The sequence below is a fragment of the Tyto alba genome, unplaced genomic scaffold, assembly GCF_018691265.1.
Source record: "Tyto alba isolate M040663 unplaced genomic scaffold, T.alba_DEE_v4.0 Super-Scaffold_21, whole genome shotgun sequence".
NCBI classification, from domain to species: domain Eukaryota; kingdom Metazoa; phylum Chordata; class Aves; order Strigiformes; family Tytonidae; genus Tyto; species Tyto alba.
The window spans coordinates 21,688,061-21,704,900 of NW_024881295.1; the positions used below are offsets into that span (position 1 = coordinate 21,688,061).

Sequence of the window (16,840 nt, forward strand, 5' to 3'; positions counted from 1 at the left end):
TTGTCTGGCTTTTAGATTGTCTTTCCTGAAATTGCGGGGTGAAATTCAGGAGAAAGCATCTTTTTGACAGAGTTGCAAATCTACTTCGTTATCCTAATAGGTTATGATGTAGTCTCCAAACTAGTCTTTACATTTTTTCTTACAGCTATAAGTTGCCAGGGTTTTATGATACTGGTGAATCCCAGGACTTTGGGAAGCTTTGCAGGTAGCCTGCTTGTGTGATTGCCTGAAAGCCCAAGTTTAATGGAGATAAGCATCCTAGGAACTTACCAGCTTAGGAGCAGGAATTAAAGTTTAGAGATCTGTTTAGGGTTTTGACTGCTGTCCTGTCATGCTTCCTTTCTCCACTGTTAGGTTGATGGGCATTTTTGGTTTTCTGTCATGTACAGAAGGCTTTGTGAGATACCTGCGGGACCTTTTCTGCCTTTCATCAGAAAGTGCAGTCAGCTCTACAAACGTACAGAGGTGTGCAAATGTATATATCTCTACAAAGGCAGAGAAAGGAAGTGTTATGGCAGTGCTTTAAGGCGAACAAGCTCCCTTCCCCCCACACCACAACATTGGATGGTAGCAAGGAAATTCTCCAGGTTCATTCTTTGTAAATGATTTTCTTTAGGAAGAGAATTTGAAGTGCATCTCTTGTTTCCAGGCATGAATCATCAGGCTGTGTAGTGGTAACTGAACTCCTGCTAAACTGAGATGATACATGTCAAGAACGGGTTTTTACTTGTGTTTGGTTTGGGGCTCTTTTTTATTTGTTTATTTAAGGAGCTGCTGAAATATGTTCCCTTAAATTCTGAAAAGTGCTACAATAGAAATGGCACCTGTATAGATCAGCATAGATAAGAGTCCTTGCAACAGTTTATCTATTTAAGTGATAGCTAAAACCAGATCATGTTTATCTATCTGGTTTCAGAAATTGCAACCTTTAGGCTGTTACGTTTATGATCAGACATGTTCAATTTCTGTGTATATATCAGATTTTAAGAACCATTGAAGAAAAAATAAAGTGAGTAAATAAACAAGTTATATCGGGAATGGCTTGAATTCTAATCATGCTGCACGGTGCTGCCAGTGTGATGGTATCTATACGCTGATAGGATATCTCTTATGTATTTCAAAATGTGTTTAAGAAAAAAAATTACAACAAAATGTTTTAATTCCACAAATTATACAATAACCCATGCTTTTCTAGAATAATGGAAGGGAATCTTTGTCTGTAGTACCTTTGAGTAGGTAGCTATACCACAGATTTTAAGTCTGGAAAGACTTTTGAAAGTGTAATTAGACTTAGAGAGAACAGAGTGAAAATGTGGTATGGGTTTGACTGTTGATTGTAGGACAGTCAATACCCTTTGTCAAGGCAATTCCTTTTATAGAGAAAGAAAATAAATTTATTTTGACTATAGTAAAATATTTCATACAGACATGCATGGGAAACAGTATTATTCATTTACGTTTTTCTCTGTTCACTTTATGGGAAACATTGACTAGACCCATTGCAGGCACAGTAACGTCACTTGTCTAGTCAGATTTCCTTCTAAGTCAGAGGAGGGAGGTCAGACATCAACAGTTGGTGTGTAGCAACTGAGAGTATCATGTGGACATTCCATGATGTGGACGCAGAGGCCGGAAGGGGTCACAGTACCTTTAAGTTTTATGAGACAGTTTTTATCAGATGATTGTATCAGGATACGCTTTTCCATTGAAACTTTGCTCCCTTGCTCTTCTAGAGGGGCCAGGACACCTTCCTTCCTAGGAGAATCCACCGTGCAGAGCAGGCTGTAGCACAAGACAGTTTGCTGTAAAATGCATCCAATTTTTGTCAGGGAAACAAACAAAGTAAATGGAGTCCTCTATCTCATGTTCATCCATTCTTTACCTTGCAGTAATGAACGATGACCGCGTGGTATTCACAGAACTAATTGTGAAAAACAGCATTTCTGCAAACTGCGATATTTTAGTATTAATTTTATTTATTTTGTTTGAACTAGGTTCTTTGGTAATTGAAGATAAAGAAACCCCACCACATATGCCCAAGAACCCTGTGACGGAAACGACCTTACAGCCGCCAGGCAGCTTACCTGCAAACCAGCTGTCGAAGTTCCCAACGCAGATAAGCTTAGCTCAGCTCCGACTGCAGCACATGCAGCAACAGGTCATGGCTCAGAGACAGCAAGCTCAACGCAGAGCAGGTCCAGTGGTTTTACCAAATCCAAGAATGCCAGGAGCCATGCAGCAACCTCCTGCTGCTCATCAGGTAAGTTACGGCTATTTCCAGAGAGGATGCTCTTTTTTTTCCATGGCAGTGAAGGAGAAAGTAAAGAAAGATAAGAAAAAAGAAAGAAACTAAGTCTAGTAGATACATAACTTCAGATAGCTTAATCTTTAGCACATGGCTATGTTAAATGGGTCAGGGAACATTACTGAGAATCGAATGGGCATTTTAAACTTGTCTGGCAAAATGCGTGGTAGCACTCAGCCTATCTTAATTAAGAAAAAAAAAATCATATGGTATCTAAGCATATATAGTGCTGAGCTACATGGTTTGTATTCTTGTCAAATGACTAAAAAGTGAATCTGCCGTTAATTTTTTCCAAGGCTTTTTTGCATAAAGATCTGTGATTCTCCTCTATAACTTTCAAAGGTGGAAATACTCCCACTGGCTCTTGTGATGTATCTGCATTTATTATACCAGAATAATTCAAAACCATCTACTGGGTTTTGGCTTTATCACTGAAAACCTATGCTTGATCATTCAGATAAATGTGGTGGTACTATTTGTTTGCATGTAATTTCTAAAGAGTTTCAGAAGTTTAAAAGGGCCACTTGGTAAAAATTTCTGGAACGTTGAATTAGTTATCCACTAACTTGCAGAATTGTTTGTTTTCATGCAGGCACCTCCACGCTTGATTCATTTTCAGAATCATAGCCCCAAGTCCAATGGTTCAGCTCTTGCTGCACCGCAGATGAGATTTCCCCAAAATCAGAACCTACCAAGGCAAGCAATAAAGCCCAGCCCATTGCAAATGGCATTCTTGGCACAGCAAGCTATAAAACAGGTAGAGTTTTTTTCCTTTTTCCCTCACCATGTAGAAATAAAACATCAAATGTGCTTTATATCGTCTTACTTTTATATTCTATTTCTAGAGTGCTTTTCAGTTAGGACAGAGACTGCATTTTTCGCCATGACAAGATACCCACAGTTTTATTAATAAGATGTCAAGTTTCTTTCATTTTGACAGTTGTAAGCAGCTGTTGCATTACTGAAGTGAGCCACTCTGTGTGCTGTGTTGGTGTTTCTCTTTTCTGACATTACTGTGATTTCTGGCCACTTGTGTAAAACCTAACACGGCCATGGTCTGCACACTGCAATCAGTGAAGAGACAAAATAGAAAAGCCTCGCTATTTCAACTGATGTCAGTGACAGCAACCAGGTAAAAGCTTGAGTAAAAAGCTATAACTGCCCCCATTCTCCAGAGTATGCCAAATAAGAATTTTACAGATGAGAGAAAAGAAAGGCCACAATTTGTGGGACCTTTGCTGAATAAGACTGATCAATACCCAGCTACTCAGCAGTTGACCTGGAGCAGAAGCAAACGTGTCATATGTTTTCTGGATGTTCAGGAAGGCAACTCTTTAGTAAAAAGCATATTAACACATGTAGAAGGAAAGAGAAAACTGTCCCTAGGGGTAAGCAGGGAAGAATCAAATGAACCTGATCTGTGACCTGAGAAATGGGCTAATACCATTCATGCTTGCAGTGCTTATCGTGTCAGAGAACTAATTCCAACTAAATCGAAGCAAGCTGTACAGTATCTAAGAGAAAGTGTAGTAACAAAGACTAAGTCATTCCTTTTCTGTGCCTCTGAAAAGGAGACTGGCTTGTCTGCAAGCCTTTCTTTCAAGTATTTTCATTATCTACTAATGTCTTTCTGAAACTAGCAACCAGTAAATAGAATGACTGACTAAAAAGGAATTGAGCAGAGTCGAATTTCACCTACAGTTGTTATGAAATTCCATTAAAAACACTGAAAACTGCATATGTCCCTGCATTAGTCTGACTTGACTGTGCGCTTCATATCATGGTGTTAAATGTATATGTGGGTGGAGATCCAGTCAGCGTTTCAAATTCTTAATCACTTTAAGTTGTTAAGGGAAGCACAACATCAAATACTTGATGGCGTCCAAGTGATGCTATAGTTATTTACTTAATAAAACACTGGAGCAGTTTTGCGTTTAGCCTATTATCTGTAATGCTTTTATTTCACTAAAACTGTTACATTTCTCCCACAACATTGTCAATGCAGCATGAAATATTAATAGATACTTAACATTAAGATTCAGCTTTGAATTTAAGAATTCGCATTAATTTCTTCTATTCATAGATTTATTCAACTACTTGTCACCTTCCCTTGTCTTGTAAGATTGGTTCTTGAAATTAGTGACTTCAGAGTAAAGCAGGATTTTATGTTTGAATTTGGCTTCCTCAACTTAAGCTGCTTGTTTAACTGCTCAGTGAAGACCAGTATATGCAGTAGATGTGAACTGTTGGGGAGGAAGAGGGGGGGGGGCGGAAAAAAAAAAAAAGCTGAATTGTGGAATACTGTTTTCTTTTTAGTGGCAGATTGGTAGTGGACAAACTTCAACTGCCCTTTCAACTGCAAGCAGCACAACATCTACTCCATCCAGCCCCACGGTCACCAGTGCTGCAGGATGTGATGGGAAGCCATACGGCCCCGCTGCGATCGATCTGAGTTCTCCAGTGGGTAGCTCCTACAACCTACCATCTCTTCCTGATGTAAGTGTAACATAGGAGCAATGTTTTAGGGATTCTGTTTTGAAGGAAGTCTTACTGTTTGTGAGAAGTAGAAACCTTTTAGACTGCAATTCTTGCTCTGGTTGTCAAAACAAGACAGTTTTAGAAAACAACAATGCAGGATTGCCTACATGTTGCTGGCTATATTCAGAACTGTTCTGGGAGACGGCTGTTAAGACACCTAAGAAAAATAGCGTTGCAGGTTGCAATTGTAATTGGACTTAATTGGATGCTGCATATTTTTCCCCCACCCTCCATAATGATATTAACAAAAATGAGTTAACTTAGCTTTTGTTTACTAGTGTCCACAGATAGCGCTGGTTTGCTGATGGTATTTCTGGTATATTTTTAACATTTTATATTTTTAACTCCTTGAAAGGGCTCTCTTAGCTAGGTGTTAATTGTTGGTATACTGGATATATTCCACACATCTTTTCCTTTTGGTACTTCTTTTCATCATATATTCTAACACTGGTGATAGAAGGAGCATCAGAAGATCATCTTTTTTTAAGCTTCTAAACTTCTCTTTCATAGTTTCTTCTGATTGGCATGTGTTTGTCAGCAGTCCACGAGAGCTGTTGAGTTTTAGTCAGTTGACTTTATTCTTTCTAATAACTGCCAAGCCTATTTTTGTGGTCTAAGGTTTGTAGATATCTGAAATGTCATGGTGTTCTAGTCATAACTTGCTGTTGCTCCCTGTTTCTCCAACCTGTCTTTTGTTCTCACCAGTAAACTCTCAGATAAAAGTGTTCAATTTTTAAAACAGAATACACAGAGTACAGAATCACAGTATCTGTCAGGCTTAAAAGGTGAACTACATAACATGATCATACAGATTTTTGTGCACAGTACTGTGACCTCTTCTATTTGTATATGATTAAGTTTAAGCTATTAAGATACATGGGCCAAATCACTGTAAATATGCTGACCTAGCAGAGACTTCTGCATCCACTTAGGATAAGTTTGGCTTATAAATAGAAATTTCAGTGGTCGATGCAGTTGATACACATGGATTTGTGAGGTGTCTGGATAATTGAGAGAACTTGATACCAAGGTGACCTGTTTTCTTATAAAACATGATCTTGTGTATTGCAAAAAACCTAACATTTCAAAAGATCATTTCTCTTTATCAAACTGTAATGTGTAATTTTTAGAGAAAGAACAGTAAATTGGGAGCCCCTAAAGCAGAGTTCAATTGTCTGGTGTGGGCTGTGGGTAGAAGGAACAAGTGTTGGGTTGCTGTTTGCCTTTTGAGTCTAATTGCACAGCTCCTGCCCAGAGGGTGTGTGGGACAGGCAGAATTGAGTGTCCTTCGAGGTTCTTCCAGTCCTGTTAAACACTAGTGGATTAGTGGGTAGTGTGTATATTGCTGCTTATATTTTTTTAGAGTATATAACATGAGCATGTCAAAAGAAGGTGTGGAGATAAAAATTCTTCTCTTCTGTGTGTGAAAGCTACCTGCCTTGATTTAAGCCTTCTCTGTAGCTGATGGAGAAAAATTGGCACTTACAGAAGCAACTTACAGAATACAAATGAAGCACTGTCGGGATTTGGCCATTTCTTTTCTTTTTTGAGAAGGGAAGATGACCTGCTTTAAAGTAACCACCTCACTTTTTGGCTGGCTAAAGTTAGGTGAAATGCATTTTGGTCTTCACCTTCAAAATAACAGTGTGGCAGAGGCATGGGGTGGGTGATTTTGTGTTGGTTTTTTGAGGGGTTTTGTCGTGGTTGGTTTTATTTTCCCTCCCAACACTAATTGCTTCCCCTCATTTCCCCACCTTTAAGATTGATTGTTCAGGAAACATCACACTGGATAATGTTGTAAGAAAGGATGGCACTGCAGAGCAGAATCAGCCAAAACCCCCTTCGAATAGAACTGTGCAGTCACCAAATTCATCGGTACCATCGCCAGGCCTCTCAGGTAATTGGAGTGTGATGCAATTTTCTGGTTTAAGTGGTGTAATGAAAAAATCAAACGTGGCAATGTTAACACTGATAGCAGGATTACTTACGTCTATTTTATATCAAAAATGACAAATATGAAAATGAAGGCAAAGTTGTAGAAACCCAAGTAGGGGGTAAAGCTGAGACAATATTTTAGTGTTTTAAACAAAATTGGCCAGATCTTAAAAACATGGAGAAATAACCAGAAGATTTTATCAAATGGCATAGAAATCCATACAAAAACGGCACTCTTGGGCTACACCAAATTAAAGCCTAGAAGCTGTGGTAAGAGACGAGTATTTGAAAAAGCAAGATGGGATGTAACAGGAGGCAGTGGCTACAAGCGGTGACTTGGGAAGTTCAGTTTGGGTATTGGAAAATCTTTTTCCCTGGAAGAGTAGTGAAGCAGTGACACCGGCTGACCGGGGAAGCTATTGGTATGGGTAGCTAAAGGTGGTGGACTTGAGGGACCCGGGGATTCCTGTCACCGCGCCTGGTGGCCGTCAGCAGCTGCTTCTTAGTGCCCTTGCCACTCTGGCCCGTGGTGAGGCTGCGTGAGTTCCCGGTAGGTCCCCGTGCAGCGTTCGTACACTCACCCGGTGCCCGTGTGCTTGGGCAGATCACCCGGGACCGCCGGGTAATGCGTTCGCAGACAGACGGCCCGCTCTGCTTTCTCAGGACCAATGCTCAGCAAAAACTGCCTTCACGAGTCTTTTGGCTCTCTGGGCCCCAGACCTTTGATCTTGCTCCTGCCTGGCTCCCAGACCTCCTCCTCCTCACCAGCTCATCTGGCTTAGAGTTGCCTAGCAGATCTCCTGAGATCTGCTAGAATTTAATAAGGTGAGACAAAGCAACCTGGAGCGATCAAGTGGGGAGGGGTCAGCCAGGCAAAGGTACCGATCCCGCAGGCTGCTTACGTGCAGTGGGCCCCTTCTCAGTCCACTCCTTCCCTCTGTTATCCCATGTTTCTCATCCTCTCGTGAATTTGTATTAAAAGATACGGGTTAAATAAATGACACGGCAGGAGAAGTTTTGCCCAAAACCTATGCATTTCTGAGTCACATCTCGGACTTGGCGCAGACATGTGTTTTGTTCTAATCCGATTCTTCTATCTTAGGAGGAGTCAGTGTGACAAACATACACCCTCCAATTCGGTCACCCAGTGCCTCCAGTGTTGGGAGCAGAGAGAGGTAAGGAAAGAGTGGGAGAAAGAGAAGAATGGAGAAAGATAATGCCACTTCCACCACCACAGAACATGTCTCAGTCTCTTCTCTCATTAATGCGTATAGAAGTCAATTTGTCTCACCTTCTCTGTTAACGGGCCAGGCCTGGTGGTTATTACAGCACGCTTTGCATTCTAAAAAGTAGAAATTTCATTTGTAGTGTATTAATAGCACATCTAAAAATGTATTCGCTCTGTCAGCGTTGGGTGGGTTGACATTATTAAAACAATGCCAATTCTAATTTGGGTTTTTAATTCATAAAAATCGGCGAAAGGAAAAAGTTGTATATTGAAAGTCCTCGTGAAACTATAAATCACTTGGGATTTAAGGAACTGATGTTACAAAGAGGGTTATTGACGCGGAAGTCACGGACACAACATACACGATCAAAGTGATCCAGTTAATGCCACTTTATTAAAGGCTACACAGCAGTTTACACACTCGCACAAAGCGCACATGTTACGTTTTGGTCGCTAATAGGTTAAAGCTGCTCGTTCACACGCCTCGCTCTGCCGTACCTACATTCTGTTTCTACATCTTGTTATCTTGTTTTTTACATTCCAACCTCCTTGCCTCTTTGCAACATAGGCAGTTTCTCAAAACCCCAACTTCCTTATCTCTTTTGACCTTGCGTATGTCCTTCACAACAGCTGCAGTTGTGAGGCCCCTCGGTCTGCATCGCTCATAATATGCCCATTTTCTCCCAGCCACTCCACAGGTTATTAAGAATTTTCTGCCGTAACACAGTTAGTTAAGTAAGTACTAGGTATCTACGGAGAGTCTACACAAATGTTTTTATCCCCTAGTGATTGAATATTAATGAACAAATAGATTTACACAGTGTTGTTCGAAGAGTGCAGATCCATTAATGTGTTCCAATAAATTAGAGCATACATCTGACATGAGATTAATTTTTCATGCAGAGAAAAATCAGATGACATCCCATTTGAATTGGAAATGCAGATGCTTTTTAATATAAAATACCTTCTACTCTTATTTCGTTTATGTGGTAAATTCTGTGAAGGACTCTTATGAACTGTTTAAATGTTTGTCTGAGGAGGTTTTTACTTCCATTTAAAAAATGTGATTCTTTCTGCTGCTTCTTTGTTAGCTTAAAAATTACTCATAATTGTTTAAAAAAAAAAGCTTCTGTTTTTGAGTTTGGTTGCCCACTCTCATCATATTATGACAAAACACATGCAATGAACCCAATAGAGTTCTAAAAGTAGGGGCCAGTTTTGGTAGAGCTGCAAGTCTGTAAGAAAACTCTTCGAACATAATGTAAATATGTGTTTTATCTGGCTTACTCACTTGTGTGGTTTACAGTAACCAGTTCAGCTCTGTAGAAACACTGACCTTCCCCAAAATACAGCTGCATCTCCTCCAAAGAAAGAGAATGTTTGGTGGAAGTGCGTTTTTGTGTATGACCTAAAAGAAATGAAGATTATTTGCAAATTTTGCACCAAGTCAAACCATGAGTAATTATCTAGTTCTGGAAAGGTGCCATTAAAATTTTCCCTTTTTTTGTAGTGCCTTTTCAGTATACATGAAAGGAAATAAACTGGGATGTTGTATTCTAGAAAAGTCATACTGTAGTGCTCGGGGTTCAAAGCAGCAAAATGGATTAGCATCCTGAGGTGTCAGGAAGCATCAGTGTACAAAAGGTGTCCAGTTCCGATTCTTAATTTCTCCCTCTTTCTGTCATTTACAGTTCTGGCTCCTCCAGCAGGCCACCAGGAGCTGATTCTACACACAAAGTCCCCGTTGTTATGTTGGAGCCGATCAGAATTAAACAGGAATCAAGTGCCCCAAATGAGAACTTTGATTTCCCAATTGTTATAGTGAAGCAAGAAACGGATGAGGAGTCCCGGCCTCGGAATGTAACATTAACAATTACAAAGATCCCCTTTCTCTTTGGTGGAGGGTATTTTGCATTTATGGGGAATAAAGTAATTTACTAATGTTCTGTTGAGGACTGTCAGGACTTTTTTCAAAGCTAAATAAAAGGAAGAGGTGAAATTCAAAATCAAGCTAGCTCTACTGCCACTTCAATTAACTAACTGATGCGATCAGGCTGCCTTTATCCATTGAAAGCCTGAGAAGCCAGGAAATTGCTTGCAAACATAAAATTTTCATACGGTGCTAGGAAGAGTTTCTAACCGTGGTGCAGTAATATGTATAAATAAGATCTCTAGACTTTTGGGGCATCAAAGATCAGTTTTGTTAGTGGAGCAGTGAGCAGTAAATAGCCTTTCATAGCTGATTCCCTGCATTTATTTGCCTGATGCTGTAGTGCGATAGTAATTTTTGCGTGCATGTTGCAAGTTATGTGGCTGCTTGCATATAAATTTGTTATTCTGGTCAGTTTGCTTCTTGTTAAGTTCATGTAGATTCATGTAAATATTATAATTTGGCTTCCTTCGCTTATTCTTACAGACCACCTTTTCAAGAAGCATCCTTACTTCGTTGCTGTTAGATGGCAATCATAATTCCACTTCTGATGAAGCTGTTTTAAGAACAGATGCACCGGACAGCACAGATGATCAACCAAGGATACTGCAGGAGAACACATCCAGTGGGAAGACAGGATGGATTGGCCCGTCCCACATTGGGGAGGGCAGAAAAGAGGATGATCCCAATGAGGATTGGTGTGCAGTATGTCAAAATGGAGGGGAGCTCCTTTGCTGTGAGAAGTGTCCCAAAGTGTTCCATCTTTCTTGTCATGTCCCTACGTTGATGAGCTTTCCAAGGTAATTATGACCCCTTCAATTCCATCTAAACTTGCCTTAAAAGACATAAGCTTTGTATCGTGAAACCCAATACAGTAAGTATCAGCCTCAAAGGGAGCAGTGTCTTCTTTGAAGTCTTGGATCCATAAGTTTTATTAATTGGTCAAAACTGGAATTTGCATTGAAACCCTAATTTAACTTTGCAGATTTGCAGCCATGATAATAAAACTCTTCATTTATTTGGCAATTAAGCAAGGTCACTTAGAACTATGGCATCTGTTACTAAAATTAGGCCACAGAATAACCAATCTGTCATAAAATGTTTTAAAGATGACATAAAAGATTTACATTTCTTTATTAAGAAGAATAAAAGACTTAAAAATGTAAGCTAATATAGTATTAAATATATTATTTACTATACTCCAAGCATGGGCTGTAGCGACTGACATCTTCCAGCAGTATCTCATTCAGTGTTGAAATAAGCAGTAGGCTTTCCTGGTTGGTTGCTACAAAACAACTACTCAGTTTCTTGACTTTACAAAAAACAGTCTTAAATAGGTGGTTGTTTTAATCATTACTGACACTTCCTTCTGGAAGTAGTGTCTTTGATTAAAATAAATGGCATCTTGCAATGTTCCAACTTGGAGATGCCATCAGTAAGCTTCGCAGTGTTAAAGGACAAAACCATCTGTCATGACACGTTCACTGTTTAATGCTTTCCTAAATGTTAGATTTTCGTATTAAACATCAGCATAGTTTCCTGGTGTAAAACATTGGGATAGCAACTTCATTTAGTACATCGATCATCATGTGCTACTCTGAACAAGCATACTTCTGCAAGAATATCTACACTTTTAAATGTCACTAGAAATGACACATAAAAATGTTTCTTTTATATTTTGAAACTTCAAATTACATTTTGGGTTTGTTTGTTTGTTTTTTTTTTTTTAATTAATAAAATGATGCTATATTACAACTTGGTGCCATAAGCAAAACCCAGTAAAGTTACAGTAAGCACTTAAACGTTTGTACCTTTCTGACAAGAAAAAATAATCTTTAAGCAGGTTGATAACTATGTATTTACAAGGTTTTGTTTCTGTTGAAGCTTCAAGAATAAGTCTTTAACATTTCTTTTTTTTTACTGGAACATTTTGTGGAAGTTGAGATGATGATGTCTGGGGACAAGGGAGCCAAACCCAACTTTTCTAACAAATGCTCAGATCTGTAAAGGTTCATATTAATCCAAGTGCACTGTGTTCCTGGACTGCAGAACCATGGTTAGCTTAGTTTTCCTCCTGTCTTCAGATGTATCAGGTTTTTGTTCTCATCTTTGTGAGTTGTTTGCTGTGGGTTTTTTGTTTTGTTTGGGTTTTTGTTTTTTTTTTTTTGTTTGTTTAGTTGGTTTGGGTTTGGGTTTGTTTTGTTTTGTTTTTTTTTTTTTTTTTTGGCAGCTCTAGCAGTCCGCTTAACAAACTTCAGTCTCGTAGCAGGAGTCCCCTCAAACACACAAAATAATTCCTTTATTATGTCAGCAGTGTCGGTCTACTTTCATGATTGCTTTTTGTTCTTGCTTCAGGTGGATAGAACAATTTCCCCTATAGATTCACAAGATCAATGCATCTTTTTTCCTTCACTTCAATCCATTACACTCTTCCTTATTCTTGGGTACTTAAATGCATTATTCCTCCACCTTTCATGTGTTTCCTGTTTTCTCATATCATAAGATCTTTAGATGATGGCCAGTATCTGTTTTTGTATATCTGCCACGTCATTTCTGTGATGCTAGTCCAGGCACAGAGGTGACACTGTCGTATAAATAACTCGGTCAAGTTAAGACAGTAGAAGGTAAAAGTCTCTCTGAGGGAAAATGCCCATTATTCATTACTGAATGCTACAACTCGCAGGTGGTAGAAATCTTTGTATCACTCTGAATAAAAAGCAGTAAGATTTTTTTTTTTTTTAAACTTGTAAAGTCTTCTGCCTTACTATCAAAATGAACTAAAGGTGCTACAGAAACTATTTCCCATTTACAAAGATCTGATTATTATAACATACCTCTGAGTAAATACATGTAGTTAGATCTCATAGGTGGTTATTGCTAAATTCCGTCTACTATGTGTGAGAGGTACAATTCAGCCCTCTTGTGGTTATCTGCAAGCATGAAAGTTTCTTCCTTTGTGGAGAACTGTATTAAAAATACAGACTCTCTATAGATTTTTCAAAACTTCGAGGCTCACAAATTGTGTTAGAGAATCAGTGCTCATAGCTTGCAGAACTAATTTTGTCGTAATCTTACCATGTCACTTAAATCTGTAGGATTTTCCTGTGCTAACTGACAAAATCAGGAACATCTGAAAGTTTTAGGGAGTGAAGAATTTCCAGTTTCCCAAAAAATCTTGTCTAGAGTAATCTATAGAGAATATAGATATAGATACATAGAGATAGATGTAGTATGATAATATGTTGTAGATCAAACTTGTGGGGAGAATATACAGTTCTTGCCATATAATACGAACACTTTTGCCTTCTGTTCAGCCTATACATTTCTTTCAGTCCCTCTGTAGTTAGGAAACAGAAGTCTTAATAGTGCTCTGCTTGAATCTTGTGAGCTCAAGTGAAAAATCTCAGTGCTAACATAAGTAGACACCATTTGTCTATTACGACAAATCGTTTTTCTGTCCATTAATGACACCAGTACCATGAAAAGGAATCGAAGTTCTAATAAAGCATTTTTGCCAGCAGTCTCTCCTTTCGTAGTGTTTAAAAACCAACCACCAACAAATCAATACACAATGCAGAAAAAAACCACCCCACAAATGAGGAACTTACCCAGAAATACGTGGAAAGCCTTTTGTCAAGTGTGCTACATCACAGTGTGTCTGTTGGTCTTCTTTAGCGGAGAGTGGATTTGTACATTCTGTCGGGATTTGTCCAAGCCAGAAGTTGAATATGACTGTGATAAACCCGCTCACAGCCCAGAAAAAAGAAAATTGGAAGACACCGTGGGCTTGGCACCGATAGATCGTAGGGTAAGGATAAAATGAGTGCTCTCTTGCTGCTTCTTGTATGCTGCAATGTACGCATCTTCTACGAGGTGATGGTAAAAGCAGAGAATTAACTTTGTAAATAAGCATCGAGGTCATAGCAGCCTTCATGTAAACATGCTGAACGAGACGTGCAGAACGTCTGCGCAGTGGTTGTGATCTGGTGCTCTGAACTAGGTCTGCGTCCTAGCAATTACCAAGTGCTCTTTCTAAGAGAGCTCTTGTTCACAATGACCTTGCGTTGAGATTTTTTTTTTTTTTTTTTTTTTTTTTTTTTAATTTGTGCTTTCCAAAGTTGTCATGACTGACGTTATCAGCTAATGGTTCTAGTCTTTAAAGCACTTTGTCAACATACTTTTGAAAAATTAAGGTGGTTCTTCCGCAGTGAAGCTATACAGAGATGCAGTGCTGATCCTGCGGGGATTAACATGAGTATCTGGGAAAAACTGCTATCACTTTTCAGCTTTGAACGTTCTGGTGGAGAAGCTACAAAGCAAACAGTGGGTCTCCAAATTTTGGTTTTCCCTTAAACCTCAGAGGTAAAGGAAGGAAATTGTGCCTTTGAGCAAGCAGTTGAAGTGCTTGACAGAGTCTTTTGGATTCTTGCAGTTTTGGTTTTTTGTTTGTTTGCTGCCTTTGATTTTTCTTATTTCTTTGTAGTTGTTCTATTATTATTTAAAACTTTTTTTTTTATTAAGTAATTTTGAGCTATATTGGAAACTTTCAGCAGTATTTTACTTGGTTTTGGTTTGCAGCTTGTGTAAATACACAGAAATTAATATTTTATTTGGAGTCTTAGCCTACCTGTAGAACCATTATTTGTGTGTGCTGCTATCTAAAAGGAAAAAATCTAGCTCTGTTGATATTTTGCTTTAAACGTAAGTTATAAAAATGTAAGTTAAGTCCTGTAAATATTCTGATGAAGCATCAGCAAGCATAAAATCACACAACATTTTAGAATCTCTTTCAAGGCTCAAGATCCAGTTCAATATATTCAGGTAAACAAAAGATATTCCTTCCCACTGCTAAGAAAAAGCACTGTAAGCTTTGCAGTTACAGAGCAGTTATACCCAGATCAGGAAAAACATTACCACTATCTGAATATTTGTAAAGCACTCGGAGCCACGCGTGCCTTTTTTATCCCCTGGAATGGCTGCTGGGCTCAGCAAATGCCGAATAACCCTGTTAGGAACTGTGTGAGATTTCACAGCGCGCGCTTGAGAGTTGATAGAGATATATCCATTGCAGAGAAAGAATACTGTGGGCCACTGGTTATGACAGTCAATCTTGCTTCCAAATCCTGTTTCTGTGCTCCCTTTTCTGCTTTGGGGCTGCGGGAGTATGAAGCATCTGTTTCATATTTTCTGTAGTTCGTTATTTTAGAACAAATCATGTAGGATTCTCTAATTATTACTGGGGTATCTATTTTTCTTGACACAGAAGTGTGAAAGACTGCTGTTATACCTCTACTGTCATGAAATGAGTCTGGCTTTTCAAGATCCGGTTCCTCCCACAGTATGTACCTCACTTATTTCCATTTTATGTTAGCAGCATAATTAGCGTGTTTCTAATGGCACTTTTGTCCCATCACAGTCCGTTATCAGAAGTCAAGTTTCCCAGACATGAAGTGTAGTAAACTTGTTTAATTTTATGAAAACTCTCTGAAGGGGAACTAAAAGTTGAAGCATTGGGTTGGAAGGTGATTTACTAGTAAAATTCCCCAAGAACTGGTTTTACTTACAGGTTTTTTTGTGTCTGTTTTTGAAGTATTAAGTTCTAACACTCTCTGCTAATTTCACAGTGCTGAGTGATATTGCTAGAAAGGTGATTTGGGATATATTGGGGGGGGGGGGCGTTGTTTGCTTGTTCTAAATTACCTGATTTTGAGAATTAGGGTACTCCATAGTACTCATGTGAAATTTGATTTCTTATTATTAGCTTGAAATGTATTAGTTTAAAATGGTAAACAATACCTGGGTGCATAAGAAATCCAGGGGTACACAGAAGAGTTACCAGCGTGATCAGATGAAAAGTGTCTCTCATGTTCTTCAGGACAGGTCAATGGGAAAATATTTCAGCAATAAGTAATGTGCTCCTATGCACCCTTTTTATTCAACTGAGAGAAGAATTCTATTTCTGAAGAACATTCCACAGAGTTTAATAATAAGAAATGGCACAGGAGTTTACTTGATTAATCATATGATGGTCATGTGTTACTAAATTCAGGTATTATAGGATATCCCTTAAAATGTGAATATAGTTAGGAAAAAAAGTGTGAAAATGTTATCATTGGATTTTCATGACCAAAATTCATTTTAAGCAACCCCTGTACCGTCTCCGTTTGAGTGGGTCGCCAGAGTTATCATATGGTGGTCTTGAGAGTGAAGCTGAGGCTTATTTGACCACATCCAAAAATAACGTCCAAATAGTTTGCTCTCTCCTATGTAGGTAATGTAGGTGGGGTTTTTACTTGTTTTACTTTTATTTTAAAATAGCCATTGGGAGGAGTGTATTTTAGCCAGCAAAACTAGCATACATTACTGTTACTTCAGAAACTGTCTGCATATATGTTAAAAGTACACTTATATCTTAGAACTGTACTTCGAAGGTGAGACTAAGGTTTGCCCTCTCCCTCAAAGCTAAAGGTTTATAAAACAGTAATGAACATGACTGCATTCAGTAAAAAAATTTATTCTCCATTTAGGTTCCCGATTACTACAAAATAATAAAAAAGCCTATGGATTTGTCAACTATCAAGAAAAGACTTGAAGTGACCAGTTCATTCTACACAAAGCCGGAAGATTTTGTGGCTGATTTCAGACTGATTTTCCAAAACTGTGCTGAATTTAATGAGGTTAGAAAAGTAGATACTTTATCTGGTTTTGTAGGCTTAGTTGCTTTCAGGAAAACTGTCGCAGGGGTAGAACTTGCACCACAAGAATTTATTGTATTAAACTTACTTTGATGACAAGACTGCCGTGAAAACATAAATCACATTTGAAACTGCTGTGGTGTTAGATGACCGTGCAGTGGATTTCCTTCCGTAGAAGGAGAGAGGATGGTAACAAACATGCAAGCGGG

At 38.7% G+C, this 16,840-nt stretch overlaps 1 protein-coding gene across 2 annotated transcripts in view; it reads left to right on the plus strand.

The window, feature by feature from the left end:
- TRIM24 (tripartite motif containing 24) overlaps window positions 1-16,840 on the plus strand; it is a 77,647-nt gene that overhangs the window by 51,207 nt on the left and 9,600 nt on the right. For both annotated transcript variants that reach the window (XR_006165538.1, XM_032996179.2), the window contains exons 9-18: window positions 1,995-2,260; window positions 2,898-3,062; window positions 4,622-4,801; window positions 6,605-6,740; window positions 7,881-7,953; window positions 9,698-9,866; window positions 10,423-10,736; window positions 13,612-13,744; window positions 15,200-15,274; window positions 16,464-16,613. Coding sequence is in view for 1 of the 2 variants with exons in the window: in XM_032996179.2 (XP_032852070.2) it covers window positions 1,995-2,260; window positions 2,898-3,062; window positions 4,622-4,801; window positions 6,605-6,740; window positions 7,881-7,953; window positions 9,698-9,866; window positions 10,423-10,736; window positions 13,612-13,744; window positions 15,200-15,274; window positions 16,464-16,613 (1,661 nt within the window). In the remaining variant the exon portion in view is untranslated. The remainder of the gene's footprint in view (window positions 1-1,994; window positions 2,261-2,897; window positions 3,063-4,621; window positions 4,802-6,604; window positions 6,741-7,880; window positions 7,954-9,697; window positions 9,867-10,422; window positions 10,737-13,611; window positions 13,745-15,199; window positions 15,275-16,463; window positions 16,614-16,840) is intronic.